The sequence below is a fragment of the Rhea americana genome, unplaced genomic scaffold (assembly GCF_003343005.1).
Source record: "Rhea americana isolate MKP2758 unplaced genomic scaffold, rheAme1 scaffold_82, whole genome shotgun sequence".
NCBI classification, from domain to species: Eukaryota; Metazoa; Chordata; class Aves; order Rheiformes; family Rheidae; genus Rhea; species Rhea americana.
This window is the reverse complement of record NW_028187001.1, coordinates 578313-594594: the sequence shown is the minus strand read 5'-3', so window position 1 is coordinate 594594 and position 16282 is coordinate 578313. Positions and strand designations below refer to the sequence as shown.

The window sequence follows — 16282 nt, the reverse complement described above, 5'->3', positions numbered from 1 at the left end:
GGAAGGCAAAATCAGTGACATTCTTCTTTAAAGGGCTTTTCATTTTCTAGTCCATCTCATTATTTTTTCAGGGAACTGACTCATCATTTTGAATGTCAATTCTGGTAATTTTCACAGTCTACAGGCTTTGTCCTGTTAAATGGAACAGTCAAACTGTCTGCTTTTTCCTTTATTTTTTAGGAGTCCTGGAATTCCTCTTTAATATTTGTCATGTTTTGCAGCTTCATTTTTGTCAGATGGAAATAGGCTGAAGTCAAGCTTACAGACGATGTCGTGCTTTCTTTGCTACGGTAAAATGCAAAATGTAGGCTGGAGTTTCATCTATTTTGGTTTATGAGCGTGTTCTCTCTCCCTTCAGTGCTTTGCTTTAGTTCACGTATTGCTTAACAAAACAGGAACTGGCACAGAGCGGAGTGGTGGATTTCTCATTACAGTCATCCCACTTCTCATTGTAATGCAGCCATTGTCTGTAGATACACAATGCCAGCACATAAGTTGCCAGCAAATGATTTTCCAATTATTGCTCAAACAAATCTATGAAATTAAATTCAAGTATGATTTCATGTAACAGTTAAATTACATAACCACCTGTTTCCTTTCCATGAAGAATAGTGTTCCAGCTCCCTTTTTTCTTTGTGAATTTTTATCTTAATTTTTCCACGTTGCACCAGTGAGTATTTGGTATGATGTTCTTTTCCTTCTGGCAAGGTGATGTCTCTGTTCCAAGGCATATATTGCAATGCAGTTGGCAAGAGACCTCCATTCCTGAAAGTATGTTCCAGGAAAACATGCTTTTTTATATTGTTCATTTAAAAATGATTCCCATGCCTACACCTCTCCATATCTGACCTTATACTGCCCCAGTGCACAGGTAAACGGAGTGATTGGTCACTAGCTATCAGGACCAGATGCTATGGTTATCCATAAGGAGACCAGATACACAAGCGCATGTTTCACTTCCATTCAGTCAGGAATATGCACCTTTCCTATTGACATAGATATCCAGAACTACCCACTTCCCAATATTTTTTGATCCTGTCAGCCAAGAACAACTTTATATGCATAAATTGAACTCCATCAACATTTTCCACCTTTTTACTTAGAACAAAGCTTTATTTTTATTTGAGACACAGAAATATAGGACTATAGAAATGAAATATTGGTCCATCGAAATACGGTCGTATCATCTAATCTCTCTCAAAAATGGTCAAAGTTCATTTAATTATACTATTTTCCCCCCCAATATTTCTGTTGATTATTGTTCCAGGAATTCAAGCTGTTGATGGTTAGAAATTTTATAATTTCCAATTTAAACTTTCTTATGATCTGTTTACACCCATTTGTTCTCTTGGCAGCATTATTCTTTAGTTTAAATAGCTCTTCTGTTGTCTTTATATTTACTTCACCTCCAGTGTTCTTCTGTGTCAGCCAGAGATGTACATGGTATGACAAGAAGTAATGAGGCAGTATATGTTCAAGTATAATGTCCATATCCTCATTTTATCTGAAATGCTTTATAAAGTCTTTTTGCATCATTAAAATGTAAAACATTCTTTCTTTAAGCAGGATGATAATGGAGTTCTTATAAGAGCTGTACTAGTTGCATAACAAATTACCTGTATTAGGTTTTATTATTTATTTAATAGGTTTTATTAATTGTTACGCAAAGCAAATACTTCAGATTCAACATAAAAGCCAGGTATTGCAAACCTCAGGGTATATTCTGAGTCTAGATTTGTAGATTGGGAACAAATGAGAGAAACCAAAGTGAGTGATGGGAGGGAGCAGTCAAGAGACTGCTAGGAAACCATCCCAAATGATGAGAGAAATCTGAGGCTGTTTGATTAAAATATATGAAAAGGAAGTGGGGGCAGGAAGGAGGACAAGACGAAAAGGAAAAGAATGGGTGAAAATTGGATAGCTGATGGTAATTCAAGGATATTGGGTTGGAAAATGGGTGCCTGTCCTGGAAAAGGCTTCAATTTTTAGTCTCTGAAACCATTGTTGTTACTGTAATCATGCCTATAGGAAGATGAATTTGTCAAACTCACTGGATTCACATAGCATGCAGTCACAATTTGGTAAGTCCCAGTAACATTGCAGGCAATTTAACAAAGTCTAGTGATTCTGATGCTACTTATATGATGTCTAGAAGGCCTTTGCCTATAATACACAGTAGCCATCAAATTGAAACCTTCTCTAGATATGAGCTTTATTTCAGTTAGAATTTCTTATTTTTAAATGCCATTTTTTTAATCCAGAAAAGTTAATTCGAGGCATATGAATACCTTTATGCTTTTGGAAAGTCAGAGCAATGAACACAGAAATGTACGCGGTTTTGCCAAAGGGAAAAAGAAATAATTTTCTATGGAATGTTCCTATGCTGATTGAGATTAGCTTCCAAGGGAAAATCTCCATCCTGTGAATATCAGTGTTTTTCTGGTAGAAGCTGAGGTAATAAATATGATTGCAAGGTGAGAGAGAGATTCCTACACAGCAAACAGACTTGTCAATCATGATAACAATCTCTCTCATCTCCCCTTCTGCTAATCTGTCACATGGAAAGACAATGCTGCTAGCAAAGTCCAAATCCTCTTAAATCCCAACATTAGATTGTAAAATAAAATTGAAGTTATCGAATTTAAGCACAGGATGCATAGAGAATTGCAGAACTGAACAGTTTCTACAGTACTGTTTGGCTAAACTGCACAGTGCCATGGAAGAATTACAAGCAACAATGTCATTAGGTGTAAATGGAACCGCATTATCCTTTACCTGATATGTTCTCTATCCTGAAATTATTTTAGAAAATCCACACTTGAATTTACTGTACCATGCCAACAATAGCCACAGTAAAGATTTAGGAGGTTATAGCAGACCAGTTCTAAAGTAGTGCTAAATGGACTGTGTCTGTAGACGGTACACTCCTGCTCCTTCCGCCTCTACCTCATACACCTTTACACACACTCCTGCCTTTACACTCAGACAGGGACATGCACGGGTGCCGGCAAACAGAAGCATGGATACAACAGCATATTTATATGAGCTCGAGGTCCAAAAAACTCCAGGTTGTAAACAAAGAGTTTGAATCAGCTTTTAAAAGTTTTGTTTTGTTTTGCTTTGCTTTGTTTTGGAAGGATGGTGGATCGTTTCATATGAATAGTGTGCTGTGGAGGGATACACAGTATTATCTACGTATTTTCTTAGTCTGCTGCATATTTTCTTCCCATAGGATAAAGAACAAAGGTAGAGAGGAGATTATGAAACGTGGAGGTTTCACTCAGGAAAGCTACTTGCTGTTTTTTAATGGTTTGATTTATAAATGTGCTAAAGATCGCTTCTGATGACTTAGATGAGATACGTTGGTAATCATTATAAATTATAATAAAATCCAAAATGTAGAGGGTGGGAGGTATATAGTTAATGTCCTGGCACTCAGCACAATTGTAACAGCAGGAAGAGTTGATTTTGAAAACTCCTGAGTAAAGCAACTAGCACAGGAGATAGTATTGCAAATATATTTGGTGTTTTCACAGATACCTCTCTTTGGGTGCATAAGCAGGCAAAGACTTTTGGATGTGCCTGTTCATCCCATCAGCCATGCGTTACGGAATGGAGAGTCTAGCAATCACACCCCAAACAGCTGCACAAATAGAGAGCAATCTAACAGCTTGAATTTTCTGTATCATAGTGCTGTAGTAGAACTATTTCTCCACAGTGCTGTTTTCTTTCCCTTTCTCCATAACATTTAACAGTTAAATCTAGATCAAAAGTTAAAATGAAGACACAATTGTCTAAATAGCTGCAATATCTCCTGCACTAAGAAGATAAACAAAGACAAAAAAGCAGGCATTTTGAAAGACTTGAGTAGTTTCTTAAGCACTTCCTCCTAGGTATTTTATTGCTTTTGTGATTGGAGTCACAAAAACAGGGGGAGAAGGGGTCGTAATTTGTGAATTTGCACAAACCTCCTCCCTAGAATTGCAGTAGCGCTCCTGCTGAGTTATGCAACGCCTTCTAAAATCTTCACATATTTTAAAAATATGAAGTAATTTGCTTTGTAACTCTGGCTGGCTGAATGCAGTGGCACAATATTTCAAGACACAGCTCCACAGACTCTCCTTTATCAGGTGATTAGGAGCACAGGGTGTTTGTGGAGCAGCAGGTAAAAACAGAACTTACAGCCCTTTTACCTTTACAGCTGGGTTATATCACCTTATTTCTAAAGCTCATATGGCTTTAGATGCACTGAAAATATTAATGGCAGAGGGAGGCAATTAATGCAACAAAGAGAAACACTTAGTTAAATAAAGGTTTTCCACTTTCCCCTGCTTTGCTAAAATAAGTCTTTTGGCAAGTGCTAACATTCTGAGGTGATTGGCACCTTAAATTGCATTTGTGGGAATCAGATAGCAAAAATGTGTGGCTAGAAGACAATACTAAGCCTCATGCTTTAACATTTTCCTGATGTCCCAAGTGTCCACAATGGGCAAGAGAAGATACGATCCCTGCTACTGGCACATAAAATCAGTTGAACAGTATACGTAATACAAAATTCAGGTGTCATACAAAATATGACTGCCAGGAACAGGATTCATATTATCATCACACAGCGATGCCATTCTTTCCAAGTGTATAGCCCATCTACAAAATCCAATCCATACAGAGATCATTCAGGGGCTGGAAGCTCAGCAGAATGAGTCACAGACACCTGGGGAGTGACTGTGTGGGTTGAGATTTTAACTCTCATTGTTTCTCAGCATACAAAATATACACAACATAAGCCAATTATATTGAACACTGCTATAATGAACCCATCTTGCTGATTGTTGTCTGCACAGGGCTTTAAAATAAAAGTTATAGTTATTTAACAGTGTTTTGCAGCTCAAAGAGCACAAGTGAGACTGATCTTGACTAAAGTAAAAGAGTTTGCTGAGCATACCTTTGCTGTAATGGCTGATTTCTCAAAATACGGGTAGCTCAAAGATTTGTTGTAATGTCATTAGCGACAATAGCATATATTTATGGTATCACCTTATGCCACGTTCCTTCCACAAGGGTCTAGTTCTGTCTGCAATACTGAAAGGTTTAGACCAACAGCCCCCAAAGGCCCATGCTGTGTGCTGATTAGTTTATGGGTCTGGAGAAAAAATATTGTCCTCCACCTTAAAAATGCAAGTCCGACTGTTCTTGAAAATAATGGAGATTTTATTTTGAAAATGGACCTCCACCAACACAGATCTGTCATCTCCATCACTAAATCACTTAGATATATTGCAGGGTCAGAAGCTTTCTCTCAATACCATGTCTTGCCTTAGACTTTATATAGCATGTGCAAACTATTGGAGCTTAAAACAAATACCAGGGTAGGCATTCGAGCATGCAAAAAATATCTAAGAATAAGTTTAGACTCCTCAGCTTATGTGATTCATAGATGGGTACATCAGCTACTCTGACTTTAACTCCCAGAGAATTAAATATAGATCTAGAAGTCTGCAAGCATAAGCACACTAATTACTGATAGGTAAACTACGATGTAAATCTACATCGTGCTTACAATCACCAGTGAATGTAGGATAGCTTATCCCTCACTGAAAAGATAAACAGCCTCATGCTTACCATGGGGTAAAAGGAGTCCCAGAACTAACAACTCCAACAGAAGTAACATATTGCGAAGGATCCTCACTGACCTTGCAATAATTCACCTCAGCAGCCATATCCTGCACCAAGTGCTATTTTTCACAACAGTTTTGCCTGTAAGCTCTAGTCCCACATGACTGTCCAAATTCTTTCTTGGGAAGGCAGAACTGGCCTCTCAGAGCATGTAACAGTGTAAGCTAATCGGGCCTACTGTGTAGCATATTTCTGCATTTTCAGTGTAGTATATAAAGAAGATGAATACCAGTGTTATGCAACACACACCCCTTGCTTCTTATACAGTAATTACTGGGAGTAGCTATAGACACATTTTACATAGTATATGGTATATGTATTCATATGAGATTAACTTGACCTCAATTTTATTAAATTTAGAAATATGACAAAACAGCCTGCTCTACTACTTCTCAGACATGTTAGTAAAGTGCTTTAAACATTTAGAGCACACTGAATACTAAATGCTAAATATCATTATGTCAGGCTAAATGCCAATGGTGTAGTAGTGAAAATGGCAGCGCTATAACATTCTTAACGTTCAGAACCAATGACTAAAATATTCTTGTTATTTCAGCATAGCACAACAAAAAGCAACTGGCAACATGAAGATGCATCTAGCTCAGTATCTAGAGAATAAAGACAAGTTTTTCTAACTACTCTGACTTCAAATTTCAGTACTCTGGAAGGTACTATTCAAAATTATATGCCACGTTTTAGAAGCACCAGGTAAACCTCAGTTATTGCTAGGCAGTAGAAATGATAATGTGTTTTGCTTAATATTCCAATGAAATACTTCTTACTCTACTTCAGATCAATTTGCATTTTAGTGTAGGAATTTTATAAATACGATTTAACAGCTTGAAATATTGCTTTTCCCGCAGGGACAAATGTCAGAAGAATTATCCATCCACATTCAGAATGGCACCCAACTGCACTCCTATCTCCAATGAGATGGTGTCTGATGTCATTCAAACAAACAGATGCATTCATTTCTTTCCCACGTTGAAGTGAGCAGTATTTGCAAGTGACAGCATATTTATTACTCTGCTAGTGCCAGTTTCATCCTTGTATCCAATTATTTTCCTCAATCTGTTCAGGTATGCTGTTTTGAAATCTTACTCACTAAATGTTTACATTCCAAGCTGTTTAATCCATTCAAATATTACTGTGTCTGATTAAGGTGTTTCCACAGGTATTAAGTAAATGGAAGAAGTTCCAAGTAATTATTTATTTATTTACCCTCCTAAAGAACACAACTGCCTTTAACATGGATCAATAGCAATTTCTGGATGAAAATCCAGGTCTCAGCAGAATACTCAGTCAGAAATAACGGGACATCCTCTGAAAAAATCTTCTTTACAGATGATTAAACTCACTAAACAACCCGTTAAACAGATATTTTCATGTTTACCTTCCACAGAGCAAGAAAGTAAGAACCAAGACTCATCCTCAGGAACACACAAAAACAATAATTACTTTTCTAATAATTGTAAGAGCAATAATAACATTTTTCATATCTTTGACTACATCTACTCAGCAATTAATGGTGCACAGTAAGCCGAATATCAAAGAAATACTGCAGATTTTTGCTGCTGTTTATGCCTGTGTAATGCAATTCCGATTCTTTGCGTATGTCCCATTTCATCAGGTCACAGCAAATCACGTTTTTGTCAAACAGCATTTATTAATTCAGCCTAAATCCATTCACATGACACACACTTCAATGCACTTAGTATGAGAAAAAGCACTCTCTAATTCCAGTGGTTTTTAAATGTGAGTAGATGCATCAGATTACCCAGCGACTTGCATGTCAAGTTTATTACATTTCAAGCATATCTTCACTTAATGTCTTCATTAGCGATTTAAAATACTATTCCTCTTTGCTTTTAAACTACAACCCACAAAGTACTGAAGAGTTAATTTTCTGCTTTTGTGAGTGGAGTGATTAAGGTAATACTAATGGAAATTATCAAGGCATACCACTGAAGTACTAGACACCCTTAAGTTTCTAACAAGGCTAACTGTGCCCCTTACAGATTATTTTGGGAAAAGTAAAAGCTTACCAAAGGAAAGTAGGCAAACTTTCCTTCTACTCTGCTGTGATTAAGTCGCATTTCAGTTGCACACATGGAACAAAAAAACCCTCTAAATACGTAAATTATGTTCTGCACATATCCAGAAAGACAGCGAGTAAGGGAAGGGAAAGGGAAGAACAGAAAACCAGACTGGTTTACCTGATGCTGTACAACACTTTTCCAGTCTTAGAAATCCTCAGCAACTTGTTGTCTGTTGTAACGTCATGGAAGTTTGCGCCCTTCTCATTAGCAAAGAATAAATCTGGCTTCCAAATAGAATCCAACATAGAGGGATCCAGATCCAGGGAATCATCGGGATATTCACTGTAAGCCAGGCGTGAGTCGTTCCACTGCTGTCTCAAAAAAATGTTCACTCTGTAGTCCTACAGAAATGCCATGTAAAAAGGTTACTAAGCTACTTACCAAAATTAAAAACCCACTTTAGCTTTGTCTATGCTCTTAGACTTCATATAGTACCAGTGTTAAGGCAAACATTTGTGCTGTTCTTTGAACGTGAGAATTGTCATTTGAAAATAAAGCAGTGTAAATACCAAACAGAACTGGTACATTTTCCAAATCAAAATGACTTCTATAATGAAGAAAATATTAACTACAACCTGAAAGATTAAGTATAACCCTCTGTCAAATGTTAGGGATTAACACAGAGGTACTTAGAAATCTAAAAGCATTGCTGCTAGCTATACACCATTTTAACAAGGATTCTATAAAACTACTAATTTAAATAAATTGCTTACAATATGTAAATCAATTACTTCTAATGTACTCATGAATAGTTGCTAATTCCAGTGAGGCCAGATTTCTACAGAAGAAATTAAATCAGCTCTTCTTATTTACTATTTGTGTCCTTTTTCTGTCTACCGTATGCTTTTCTCTGTATGTTCATTCACTCCTCCCTCTCTGCATCCCATTAAAACTGTTCTAATTGCATTCTTCTGCTCAGTGGTCTGTTAGTCACAACTGGGAAGGCAGCAATTACTTAGAGGTTCATTTAGAACTAACATTAACACTGTGTCAAGAACTAGCTATTAAAAGGGAGTGTGAAAAGAGCTTTTAGTGTCTAATCCAAAACCCACTGGAGGCAGTGGAAAAATGCTCGTGCTTTTTCTCCTTATCCTAAATTTCCATGGTCAGCCAATAAAAGCTTCACTTCTCCCAGCTTTCCCTGCTAGTATAGCATATTTACATAAATTACTAAATTTAACTAGCCAGTGAATGCTCTCTTAGAAAAACACCTACTCTTCATCTAAAGGGGAAATATTTAAGAATATTTATACAAATGATGTTATCTGAAGGAATGTGGTAGCAAAATAATTTTGTCAACTATATAATTTCTCTGCAATTAGGATTTATTTTGTGGTAGCAGCAGCATTAAAATGGCAGCATTGTGTTTTTAACTTGGAAAATGTATGAATTGTCATGTGTTTAGGACCTTGAACCTCATGTTCTAAAGAATTTATTATCTTTGAAAGGTGAGTAAATATTATCAGTCTGATTAAAGATGCAGTAAGCTGTTTGTCCAATACACAAGCTCTGTTAAATAAGCCCCTCCAAGGGTCGGAATCTCTCACCATTCATTCAGTAGGTTCATAATGAAAACTGTGCTGTTGCCCTCACAAAGTATATCCAACAGCTCCAACATCCCAAGAGATGAAGTTTTAGAAACCTATGGGATGATGTTTAGTAGCGACATGATTTTGCTACTTTCTTCATCATTTCTGTTTTGCAAATGTGTCAAAATATGAATGACTACTAATCACAGAAAGACAGACCTAGTAGTGGTCTCAAGAATAATCCTGTATCTATTTTTCACAACCCATTTTTTGCTGTGGTGTGGTTTCATACAGGTTAAGATCAAATAGCTACTTGGTGTTCTGAAGTTATAAAGTATCTTCACATCTTGTGAACATTCATTCATTCTTTCCCAGTCTTGGAAAAAGAGTTTTGTCTTACAAGAGTATGCAGGATAGTTTCAGTTACAAAGCTTGGAAAATAATTTTGATTCTACAGAAAAAAAGGCTGAAGCTATAATCAGAGATTGCTGATAGAATAAATTTACTACAACTAGTTGTGTAACTGCCTTTTATTTTTCTCTGAGATAGGAAATAAGGATTTTTCCTTTCATGACAGAGAAATCATAACCAGTCAAATCATCAAATTCTTTAGAAAGATCTAAAAATAAACGTGCTTGCATGAACTTCAGTAGTTGGTGATTTAGGTAACAAAAACCAGTCTGAAAAATTCTTGTTCAAAGAAGAGCTTGCTTATGACATATATTATACCAAAAGCATAAATAATATCTATCAGTAGTCTTACACTCTCTTTTTCAACATGTATCTTTATATATATATATATCAGACCCATCACACTGATTCACTCAGGAGCGCTTTCTCTCGGCATGTAGTCTTGTCAGAAGCAAAACAGCCCTTTAGCTTGTGTCTGATTGGCTTTGTTTATAGGCTTGATAACAAAAGATGGAAATAGTAATACCACATGAACATTTTAAAGCCACCCTTATTTTTCTCTCTTCTGCCTGACATGTAAGCAGCTAATAGGAATGTATGCTTACACCATGAAGTATAACCACATGTAGAATTTCGAATTTACTTTTTCCTGTGCGAACATTGTAACTATCTTCCAAAAAAAGGACGTATTTCTGAGAGTGATATCACAACATGGAGCTCAGGCAGACTATGGTGCGTATTTTAGAAGTTTTTTCGGGTAAATGTGGGTGGACTGTAGCCTGTGTTTCAACACTATCATGTTCTGTGTTGTACTGCGCTCCAACACTACCATGCATACAGCTGCTTCACAAATTCTTTCTGACAGTGTCACTGTTCTAAATGAGAAGCATGGGCCTAAAGTTTCAATCTCAGTTGCAACACTGATACTGTCAACAGCTCAAGGCAACTTGTATGAACAGTTTTCCTCTGTTCTCAAGCTGTAAAATTGGAGTAATACCAACACTCTCAAGGACTCTTTATCTGATCAGTTTTATTAGATTTCCCTGAAGATCGAGGGGCTTAATCCACAGATATACTCTGTTAGGAGTATAGGAATCTGCAGAGATATATCTTTCTGTCTGTCTCACACTGAGCAAAGTCAGGGACCTCAATGCTGTGGCCACCACGTTAATTTCTAAGAGCTTCAGCAAAGTTCTGGGTCCCTTTGGCTGCAGGCAGCTGCTCTGGCAGCAGCGGGTCTGGAGAAGCCCTCTTGCCTCCTCAGTGCTATTTTCTGTACATAAACTGACTCTCATCTCCTTCCTCCCACCTTCCCTTCCAACGGCTTTAATCATCCAGGTGTTGAGTCAGATGTCTGAGTCAAACAGCAGACTTAGCTGGCCTTACGTGCATCGCAGAGGCTTGCCAGAGAGCCTGCACCTTTTCTGAATCCTAAATATGAATACTGACTAAAATAGAGTGGTTTAAGCATGTATTGCAAGGTCATGAAGGTCATGCAACAGAAAAGTAGTTGGTCATGCACGTACCTAAAAGCGGTCAAGGTGGCCTCAGCGGCTTCAGTGGGACTGTCTGATGTAGTTAAAACTATACATATAAATTATCGAATCAGGATCTAACAAACTGATTTATAACATGTTTTTTCTGGTAAGAAGATACCAACAGGCAACCAGCAACAGCAAAGCTCTTTTACTCCTAAAATTTTGAAAAGAATCACGAAATTTTCTGCTAATATAAAGTACCTAAATCACAACTAGAGCTTGATCCATTTATCCCAGTAAAAAAATTTGCTGCATAGCATCAGAGGTTGATTATAGGGCATAACGACAATAATAATGTCCTCACAGTTAGTCATTTCTATAATTAACAATTAGCTTGTCAATGTACAAACTCCTCTTAGCTTCTCCTACCGCAGCTAGCTAAAAAATCCTGGTCATTAGCAACACTGAACATATGAATTCTTTGGGATTCTGCCCAGCCTGATGTAGATTTATCATCTGTGATATGCAACTACTGTTATTCTGTACAGTGAATTTTCTGCTGAATACTACATGTGTTTATTCTTCCAAAAATAGATACAAAGTTTACTGGCTTATGGGATAACTCCCATAATTCAGTGAAGTTACTCAGGAAGAGATTTTATTCTTTCAAGTGAGGGGTTTAATCAATTAAGAAAATTTCCGGTGGCTCCATCTTGACTCTGATCTAGCCTTTTTCACTATTTTTATTTTGGTATAATATACATCATTCTAATTTGCAAGAAAGGAGTTTCTTTTGGAACAAAACAATCAATAATCAATACAATGTCCCATAGGGGCATTATAGTGCAGAAAGATTAGCACAGATGCAGGTTTTTTCCTAACGTTTTGAGGAAAACTCACAACAAAACTCATGAAGACTGTGTGGATTTCATCTATTTGGAGAGACTCAGCACAAAGTCTGGTTTTAATTCTCACAGAAGAGTTTAAGTTTTTAGGAACATATCTTGGACGTAGGAAATGTACTGGCCATTCACAAAGGGATGAATTTGACCCTGGTGTCGGTACCAATCAAAGAGAAGAAGCTGCTCCTGCTAATGTTATTGAGAACGTGACTTATTGAATTTGGTAGGACTGAGACATTAATCCTGTTTGCCGTGTTCATTTCCCCGCCCGAGAGCTTCTCAAAGCAAGTTTTCATCTCTCAGAGTTTCCAATGAGCTACCATAGCTCTTCCAAGTTATAGTCTGAGAATGTGCCTTCAGTGCATCTGTATGGTTTCACTAAGCATTCCTGTCCTCTGAGACAGGGCAGTCTCTTTTCGACTCGCAATCCAGTGTTTTAAATGAATCTTTTAGTTTTATGTCATAACCATCAAGAGAATATTATAGGCAAAAATGGATCCTAGGAATCAAACAGAACTCATTATTTGTCACAAGGGCTGCCAACATTTTACCACACGATTGCATCCAGTTTAGAAAAAGCAAAGTAGGTGGAACAGTAACTGACGTCTGCCTCCCAGAGCAGTTTCAAAACAGCCTAAAACTAGTCATACCAGTCATTAAAGAAGTGACAGCATTAAGAAAATCAATACCAAACCATTCAACAGCATCTAAGAGAACTCTCCACAGTTTTGGCAAATATGAACAAAGCAAAATAAGAAAGCCAACAGTCTTTGTTTTCAGCTACTTGAATGTTTAGCTGTTTTCAGCAGAATGTGTTAATGAACATTGGAAAGATACACATTAACATATTTGATAGACGGTAAAATGCAATGAGGGGATTTAATCAAAGCAATGAAGGAGTCTAATTAATGCAATCAGCATTAGGTCGTGCAAATATTTTCATTGAATGCCATCTTGTAAAGCCAGTGATGTGCAGGATTTTTGCTACTTAAAGCTAAGCTGGTGTCTCTACCAGCTAAGGCAGACAACAGACATGGCTAGGGGAAAGAAAGGCTACATTCATGGCTGTCTTTTCACTACTCTTTAAACACAGAAAACGAATTAAGTTTTCCAAAAACCTAAAAATTATATCTCTTGAAAATTATAAATTACACCAAAATATGTTTTCCTGTCATTTTTAACTTGATATTAGTTTTCTCACTAAGATGATTTTAAAAGACTACAGATATATATTCCACACATTAAGTTGTTTACTTTAAAGCTGTATGTTTTATAGCTATATGTCTTTCCACATTATCTAATAAAACAACTTGTCCTAGTAACAGCTTGCTTTTTATCTCTGGAAAATGTTAAGTTATAGGATTTTTTAAATAAAAATATTTAGGAGTACAGGACTTCTGTTCCTTGGACACCTTTTTCTAAAATGGCAGCAACAATTAAAATGACATTTACATTAAATATTTAAGTATTAAATAGAACACTAATATCCACTAAATATCTACTATTCCTTCAAAATGCAAATATCACAAGGCAATATCTACCCCATGAGATAAAGAACTAACCTCTGGTATGACCTAAGTCCTTTTATAGGTAGGAAGTTCATTGGCAATTACCAATAGCTCAGTCCTGAGCTAAAGGTGCTAAGCACTTTTATTGCCTCTGGCTTCAGCAAACACAGAAATACCTCAGCACTGTGTAGGAGTCCTCATAAAACAAAGTAGTGAAAGCGCTCTGAAATTTTTTCATAAGTGTCCGTAGCTCCTTTCTTGAGGGGATGCACTCATGTCTCATAAAATGAGGTATATTCAATACAGATGCAAGCATCCTTTATTAGCTTATTTTGTCACAAAGGAGTCTTGAAGAATCCAAAACCAGACTGAAATGTGTCACTAGTCCCTTTTTAGAATGTGTTTAACCCACTTCTGGTATACTAACACCTGATAATTCTTGTTGCTTAGGAAAAGCCATTACTAAGCGAAAGGCACCAAAAAACACTCCAAGGGTTAACACCAGTTGCCAGGTATACACATGCTTGAATAAGTAATTGATTTTTCTAGTTTATTGTTGGAAACAGAAGATTAAAAAACTCAGCATTCTTTCAAATGTTTTTTTTCATTTTACTTAGTAAAAATTACAGAAAAATTAGAATTTTCTTCTATACCTTCCCCCCAAAAATCAGTTGGACTAAACCTAGCATTTCCATATTTTTGTCTCTGACTTCTTCAGTCTTAAAATTTTGCAATTTTTAAAACAAAAAAATCTCATATTGAAATGAGAAATTGAAGCATCTGAATTTTTAAATATCACCATAAAAATCCTGAATTTGTCATTTGGCACTTTTTTGGTTGAGCGTGTTCTTTGAATTTATTTAAAATACACATTTCAGTCCTCTGGAATGCCGTCATTTCCTAATATCAGTTTTCCCCTCAAAATTCCCTGGTGTCCTCAGAGTTAAATTTTTTAGTCATTTGGCCAAATTTACACATTCAGTTCAGTTACTGATGTGACTGCAATTCATAGCGAAATAAACTCAGTTAGTTTTAAATAAGACAGTTCAGTAACCTACCTCAGCATAACCTGCAGAAGTCTATAGCTCAGCGTCAGTGGTGCAAAACCCACACAAGATGCCAAGGCATCCGCAAAGCTGTACTCCATTATTCTGCATCTTCAAGGCCAGCAAGACCTGGGAAAGCTCCCTTGGGATCTCTCCGTTTGCTGCCATCACAGTCACTACAGACTGTGGTACAGTCACTACAGATATGCCTTAAGATTTGATAATTAGGTTTAATAACTTACATAGCTCTCTATATTGCTATTTTATATTTCTTTTATTTAATTCAACTGGTCTATTTTTAATAAGTTAAGATTTTAGTGTCCCCATATCTACAGCTTCTCTGTTCTATATCACTTCCCACTCCTTCACAAGATGGCTTCAATGTCCAGTCCCACTCACCATTGTAGTTTCTGCTATTGAACCAAAGCTGTTGATAAATATGTTGCAGGTAACATTTACAGGAGGACCTGCAAGTTGAACAATAAATAGAAAAATTGACAGGTTGCGTTCATGACATATATTAAGTGTTGTTGTTTTCTTGCCAGTAGCATCATAGCACTTACCATTGTGGTTTCTGTGACTGATCCAAAACTGTTGATAAAAATATTGCAAGTAACGTTTACTGGAGGACCTGTGGAATGCAATAAAAATGTTGCAATATACATCGAAACAAAAGTATAGATCCCTCAGCCTCCGTACAATCTGGTACAGATGTGGCTGAAAACAAGTAGAAAGTGAGTTTTCCCAAGAAAAACAGATAAATGTCTACCAAAACAAAAATATTATCATAACAAATTTAATTATCCATAACAACTATTCAGTAATAGTTGTAGCTTCAGTAAAAGTTGTTATATAAATACATAGAATTATATCCTTCTTTTAAGGATTTATGAGAAGCGTTGAGGTCTGGATATAACGATTCCTCTTTATCCACAGTAGCAGCACAGAATACACCATAGCATTGTAAACACCTCTCTCTGCTTTCCTTCTCAACTTCACAGTTGAAAGATTACCTCTGCACACCTATTCCATTCTGTATGCAATGGCATGCCACCGAAATTCCCAGCAAGGGCCACTTTACACACTTACTGCAGTCCACTGAAAACAAGACTTACACAAGCAGCTCTCTCTGCACCTAGTATGGAGATGTCTCCCTTGCAGTAACAAAATATTTTAGTGCTATCTGTTCCGACTTGACACAGCTTTCGTTAGACAGCTATACATAATCTCTTCCCTCCCACTTCCTTTCCCGCTATTTAGCAGTCACTGAAGTGTAGTGCAATGAATAGAGACATAATATTTAATTTGTTATCTATTAGCCTACTGGTTTTTTTAGATGTGATGAAATAAACAGGGGCTTTTAACTGGGGCTTTTAACTGCAACAAAAATCAGTAAATACAAATTAATGTTAAATGACTGAATTTCAGTGATGCAGAAGTTGATACAAGCATTTAATATCAAATTCATTTTTTCCTCTCTTTTCCCATTGCTATTTTTAATCATGTCAGTTTCACTCTATTTCCAAAAAACCCTGGTGTATAGAACATGAACACCTGTGTGAGTTTTTGTCACTGGATCTGAAATTGCTCTACAAAGGACAGAAATATTATTACTTCTTTTGTAAACAAATGTGCA

The 16282-nt window shown here is 36.6% G+C and overlaps 1 protein-coding gene across 3 annotated transcripts in view; it reads right to left on the bottom strand.

The window, feature by feature from the left end:
* The window catches only part of GLRA2 (glycine receptor alpha 2), a 126955-nt gene that overhangs the window by 89853 nt on the left and 20820 nt on the right, over positions 1 to 16282 (bottom strand). For 2 of the 3 annotated variants that reach the window (XM_085323189.1, XM_085323190.1), the window contains exons 3-4: positions 15210 to 15277; positions 7890 to 8113 (exon numbers count right to left, since the gene is read on the bottom strand). In XM_085323189.1, the coding sequence (XP_085179315.1) occupies positions 7890 to 8113; positions 15210 to 15277 (292 nt within the window). Of the gene's footprint in view, positions 1 to 7889; positions 8114 to 15045; positions 15114 to 15209; positions 15278 to 16282 lie in introns of all 3 variants that reach the window. The other variant, XM_085323191.1, reaches the window with a different exon arrangement.